The 6807-nt window shown below is 30.9% G+C and overlaps 1 protein-coding gene across 1 annotated transcript; it reads left to right on the forward strand.

Annotated features, from left to right (window-relative positions):
- The first annotated feature begins 1845 nt into the window (after nt 1-1845).
- LOC107021172 (scarecrow-like protein 8) lies at nt 1846-4026 on the forward strand. The gene has a single exon (XM_015221780.2). It carries the CDS (start codon nt 1981-1983, stop codon nt 3763-3765), a length of 1785 nt encoding a protein of 594 aa, XP_015077266.1. The 5' UTR covers nt 1846-1980; the 3' UTR covers nt 3766-4026.
- Nucleotides 4027-6807: the final 2781 nt, after the last annotated feature.

Consider the following 6807-nt stretch of genomic DNA (forward strand, 5'->3'; position numbering starts at 1 on the left):
TCTTCTTCCTCATGTCTTGATGCCTTGAAGTTCCGGCATGGACTAGCTTTTGTTTATTTTAGCTTCTTAGAATACTCTTAGTTTAGTAATTTGATCATAGATGTTCTTGTGGTGATGACTTCCAGATTTTGGGGAATAATAGATGTTGAATTTTAGAAGTTATTGAATTGGGTTTTATTAATGAGTTTAAGTCTTCCGCATTACTTTCTGTTGATATTACATTGAAATGTTAGGGTTTAGATTGGTTGGTTCGCTCACATAGGAGGGTAAGTGTGGGTGTCAGTCGCGGCTCGGTTTTGGGTCGTGACAATAATTTATTCACATTAAATATAAGTTTTTATTTTGCAAAAATTATAATGATTTATCTTTTTTCTAAAAAAAAAATATTTTCATAATTTCAAATCAAAACATAAAGAGTCGAAATCTTAAATTTTATCACCAAACGCTTAGTAAATATAGTAGATAGACAAAAATATATAACACTCAATTCGTTTAAAAAAATTACCTATTTTAATGTGACGCGTAATTTTAAAAAGTAAAAAATATCTTAAATTCTATGATTCTAAATTAAAATTACATTAAATATCATAAAATACTTTTAATTCATTGACTTTTAACAAGACAGGTAAGCCTTGAAATATTATCAAAAAGGAAATAAATCACTCTTTTCAAAATAGTAGTAAAAAGAAATATAATCTGCTATTTTTAGAAAGAGGAAATATATAAATTAAAATTTAAAACAAGTACACTCTCCCTTTTAAAAAGAATTACATATTTTTATTTTTAGCTATTTCAAAAAATAATTTTTCTTTCTTTTTATTGAAACACATAATTTTATTTATTTTTACTTAAATACACAACTTATTTAATATATTTTCTGAAATTTCCTACTAATTTTTAAAAATTACAAAAATTCCTACTCTCCTATTCTCAAATACATCACTTTACATTAATTTTAAATAATGTATTAATTCGGATACATCACTTAACATGATAAATTGATAGAATATATCATTTTATGCAATGTATCGAGACGTTCGTAATGTTTCGAGGATATTAAATGATGTCTCTGAAATAGAGAATGTTAAGTGATGCAATCTAAAATCGAGTCACGTTATATTGATACATTGGGAGATGTATTCGAAATCAAAACGTGACGTATCAAAACTTTTTGGGTGGATCCAAATTTCACAAAATTTAAGGAATTTTTTGTAATTTGTAAAAAAAATTAAGATATGATATAACTAACATTTAACACTATAAAAATTGTATAAAAATTCTCTTAATTTTAATTCTTCTTGTGGTATATTTAAAATCACAAAATTAAATGACATTGTGCTAAATGACAAGAAAATTTAAAAAACTATAGTATTTTTTCAAAATTTAAAAATTCATGATTTTTCTATTTATTAAAATAAAATATATTAAAATTAGAAAGGTAATTTAAAAAAGTAAATTACAAAAAAAAAATTCATTTTGATCAAATTTTCTGATCAAAAAGATTTTTTCTTAATATATTTATTATAACTCTAATACAAAACTATAAATTATTTATTTTTTAATGTGAAGTCAAAGGAGAAGTTTTTATTTTATCGAATTTATAGAGGTTTGGTAAATTTTGTTGGAACCTTATACATGACGACGAAGTTAACAACTTTGTCTGTTATACTGACACCTTTCCATCATTCCAATTAATCTTTTAAGTGAAAATACGCGTGATTAAGGCGCGTGTTTGCTGTGTCTTAGAAACAAGTTCCTCATCCTCAATATCCAACCCTCCATTCTCTTTAAATATTATTTAAATATATCAAAATCCAACGGCTCTAAATTAAATCTGTTTAGATTAAATACCCTTACCTCTAAACTACTGAATCATTTTATTAATGCCTAATTGTTTTTTTTATAAAAATCCAAACTTTTTGCAGTAGTTGAGGTATCAGTTGCAAATTGAAAGCATCTTTTTCCTTAAAAAGCAAAAATATGTCCTCGGATTTCTCCGGCGGATTTCCAGACTTTCACGGCGGCGCCGGTAGATCCAACTTGATTCCGATGAACAACTCCCAGCCACAAATTCAATTAGACGGAGCTTCTCAGAATCTCCGCCGGAGACCTACGTTCATCGGGAAACGGTCACTCGCAGCCTTTCAACAGCAGCAACAGTTTCAGTTTCTACAACAACAACAGCAGCAACAAGGTTTGGGATTTTATCTACGTAACGTAAAGCCTAGAAATTACCAGCAGGCATCTCCAATTTCTCCTCTAGATTACTCTGTTTCTTCCTCGTTGATTTCATCTGAATTTTCTCCGATGACTCCACGCCATCCTCTCCCGATTTCCACGGCGAACACGAACGGGGTTTTATCTTCTGGTAACCCGAATTGTTCAGCAGTTGCTTCTTACCTAAATCAGGTACAGAACAGTTTATACCAGGAATCAGAGGAAAAAATGATGAATCGACTGCATGAGTTAGAGAAACAGCTCCTAGAAGACAACAATGAGGAGGAAGAAGATACAGTCTCTGTTGTGACTAACAACGACGAGTGGTCGGAAACAATAAAGAATCTGATTACTCCGACTAGTAACCACTTATCTCCGGCATCATCTACGTCTTCATGTTCTTCTTCTATGGAATCTCCGCCAGTATCTTCTCCCAAGCAGTCTATTGTCGAAGCTGCTACCGCAATAATCGACGGAAAAACCAATGTTGCAGTACAGATCCTCACGCGCCTCGCACAGGTCGCTGATGTTAGAGGTTCTTCCGAACAGCGGCTGATGGCGTACATGGTTTCAGCACTCCGATCGCGCGTGAACTCCACGGAGTACCCACCGCCGGTGATGGAGCTGCATAGCAAAGAGCACGCAGTTTCAGCTCAAAATCTCTACGAGATATCCCCGTGTTTCAAACTAGGATTTATGGCAGCTAATTTCGCCATTGTTGAAGCTGTAGCTGATCATCCTTCAAACAAAATTCACGTCATTGATTTCGACATAGGACAAGGTGGACAATACTTGCATTTACTACACGCGCTAGCTTCCAAGAAAACAGATTATCCCATCAGCTTAAGAATCACGGCGATCACAACAGAGTTCACGGTCAGAGCTGATAACAGTTTAAAATCCATTGAAGATGATCTGAGAAGTCTAGCAAACAAAATCGGTATTTCCTTGATTTTCAAAGTAATTTCATGTACAATCACCGATTTGAGTAGGGAAAAATTAGGGATTGAACACGACGAAGCTTTAGCAGTGAATTTCGCATACAGATTATATAGATTACCCGACGAGAGCGTAACAACAGAGAATCTAAGAGACGAGCTTCTCCGGCGAGTGAAGGGGTTATCACCAAAGGTGGTGACATTGGTAGAGCAAGAGTTGAACGGGAACACGGCGGCGTTTGTGGCGCGTGTAAACGAGGCGTGTGGATATTACGGAGCATTGTTGGATTCACTGGATGCAACTGTATCAAGAGAGGAAACGGGTCGGGTCAAGATCGAAGAAGGGCTGAGTCGTAAATTAACAAACTCGGTAGCGTGTGAAGGTAGGGATCGTTTAGAGAGATGCGAGGTGTTTGGTAAATGGAGGGCCCGAATGAGTATGGCTGGGTTCGGGCCGAGGCCCATGAGTCAACAAATTGCTGATTCACTGCTTAAGAGGCTTAATTCGGGCCCACGTGGCAATCCAGGATTCAATGTGAATGAACAAAGTGGGGGTATTAGGTTTGGATGGATGGGAAAAACCCTCACCGTTGCTTCTGCTTGGTGTTAAAATGTTAACTTGTTACCACAAGAATAAAAGTATTTCTTTTTCTTCTTTTAAATTAGTAATCGGTATTAAAAGATTTTGTGATTTGTATAAAAATTTTCATTGTAATATGGTGTACTAGAGGCTTTGTTAATAGTAAAGTACCACTGTTAGTTATCTGTCAATTCTTAAAAAAAAGAAGAGGATAGACGAATGCTGACAGGCTGACACCAAACCAAAAAGTTAAAGAGAATGAATGTAATAATAATTTAGTAATTAAATTAATTGGTCATTTTAAGTTTTATTTTATTTTATTTGGTGGAGTTAGATTCTTTATTCTTTTCCTAAACCCAATTTGAAAGTAATTATAATAATAAGGGAAAAATAATATTTGGGTCATACAATATTGGAAAATGTTTCTTTTTGGGTATGGAGGAATAAAATTTGGCGTTTGTTTAGCGAAATGCTGACATGCAATGTGTTTGCGTCGGCGGACTATGAATGAGTTTGGAAACCAAAATAAGCCACAAAAATATAAAAGTAACTAAAATAAGTCACTATTTTAGTAAGTAACTAAAATAAGCTTAGTGGAAGAAAAAGTTCCACTATATCCAATTTTCTAAACGTTTTTCGTTACTGTCATAACGTTTATTTTTAATATATAACGAAACTTTTTCTTCCACTTTATGAAGTGGAACTTTTTATTCCACTTTATAAAATGGAAGATTTTCTTCCACTTTATAAAAAGTTACCTTTTCATCTTCAACTTCACCTTCTCTCCTTTTTCTTTTCATGGCTTCCAAAAAAAAAATCACTTTGAAGATGGTCATCTGCATCAAAAATTCACGTTAAAAAATAAGTGTTAGACATAGCGATAATCATCTGCATCAAAAGTAGGCGAGACATGAAAATTTGAGGATGTCTCAACATTTTCCGTCATTTCAAAGTGTGAGGACTGACCAAAATAATTATTTAGTCCATAACTTGGAGCAATAATCCTATCTTGCTGAGGTAAATCGCTATAAAATATATAATAGTAAGAATAATAAATAATATAAATTAATAAATAATTGACAAAATCAACAAACAATAATTGAAATATAATAATTGAGCATTACCGATCACTATCATTGATAGTTTTGTTTAAATCAAAATCATATCGGCCGGTAAGAGTATTTTGATAATGAGTCATTTTAGAAAAATCAGTAGATTGAGTTGTCGGAAATCCATCAATGCTATTATGATTTTCTAATTAGGGATGAACATCGACCGATAAAGGAGAACGTTGTTGACTAATCTTAGGCTCCTTCCTAACATAGATTCCAAGTATTGTTGACTTGATTTGATCTATATAGTCATTTGGAACCCTTAAAAAGTCAGTCAACGATTCGTCATTATATATAATTCACTATCTAAAATTTACTTGTCCTTGTGATAAAAATGAAGTAGGGTATTTTCCGGCTATAATCAAATTATAATCGTACTGTTTATACCCATTCTTTTATAAATTGATGAAATAAATTTATGATATCGGACATTTTATTGGATATTTAGCATTGTGTTTGGGAGGACAATTATATAAATGGTATTTCCGTCATGTATAATTTCGTCATCCCAATAAATTGAAACTTTAACTTTAGGTGTAGAAGATATTTTTTTTAGATTGAAATGAACAAATATAGAAGACTTTATGTTGTAGGTGCTATCAACTATGCATAAATGTCTTTAAATAGATTTTTCAGAATAAAATAATAAAAATACATAATGAAATATTTTTTTCTGTTTTAATGACATATCTAATCAATATAATTTGTATGACAACACTGTAAAAGCTTCTTCAAGACGTGAAAAATATTCTTCTTATAAAGTGTAATAAAAAGTTCCACTTTATAAAGTGGAAGAAAAAACTCCACTTTATAAAGTGTAAGAAAAAGTTCCGTTATATATTAAAAATAAACGTTATGAAACTAATGGAAAACGTTTAAACTATTGGATATAGTGGAACTTTTTCTTCCACTAAGCTTATTTTAGTTACTTACTAAAATAGTGGCTTATTTTGGTTACTTTTATATTTTTGTGGCTTATTTTGGTTCCCAACTCACTATGAATAGGTTAGGATCTCGCTACTTTTTGGGGCCTGGGATGGGATGGGCTCCACCCTTTGGATATGGAGGAATAAATTTAAGGGAAATTAAAAGTAAATATCCAAAAAAAAAAGGAAATAATTACAATCATATATTTATTTATATTCATATCTCATTAAATAATTATATAAATATATTATGTAATTAATTTCGCTTAATTAATACTAAATATATATTATTAAAGGGGTTTACAAACCAACTTAATCGACTTTAAAATTATCAAATCAAACCAAAGATAATATATATTTATCGATTTAGCGGTTATCAATTTCGATTTGATTTGATAAAGAAAATTTTCATTCTAAATGTGAAAAAAGTGAACAACCCATTCAAAACAAACAAAAAAGTTAGAATGATTGAAATTATTGAATTTTTATCACTGAATTTATTATGATTAAAGCTTTAAAATTCACTATATTAACTTAGAAGGAAGAGAGATTAACATTTTCAGTCCCACAAAAAATTGTCATAGACATTCTTATATATGAAATCAATAGAATAAATATTTTCACCTTGCACATTTTTGCTTTCAATAAGTAAATTATAATGAAAACATATATAATATCTTTAAAATTGTTTATAAAAATAATATATTAAGTATGTATATTAATAAAATATATGTATATACTCAATCGATTTGGTTCGATTATTTCTTTGATTTTATCGAATAAAATCATAACCAAAACAAATACTATTGATTTTCAAATATCTAAAATCAAACCCAAATAAAATCGGTTTTATTTTATTTGTTGGTTCGCTATTTCGATTTGCATCGATTTTTATCTAAACCATGAGCACTCCTACATATCACATACTGTATTGCAACTTGTGATTATTAAGGTTAATAATTTTACTTAATTGATACTAAATCAATATGTGTGTGTATATACATACATACATACATATATATATATGTGAACTG

Source organism: Solanum pennellii, chromosome 6, assembly GCF_001406875.1.
Source record: "Solanum pennellii chromosome 6, SPENNV200".
Taxonomy (NCBI): domain Eukaryota; kingdom Viridiplantae; phylum Streptophyta; class Magnoliopsida; order Solanales; family Solanaceae; genus Solanum; species Solanum pennellii.

What these genes read in the sequence shown, in the direction of transcription:
- LOC107021172 (XM_015221780.2), top strand. Translation starts at nt 1,981, where the DNA reads ATGTCCTCGGATTTCTCCGGCGGATTTCCAGACTTTCACGGCGGCGCC.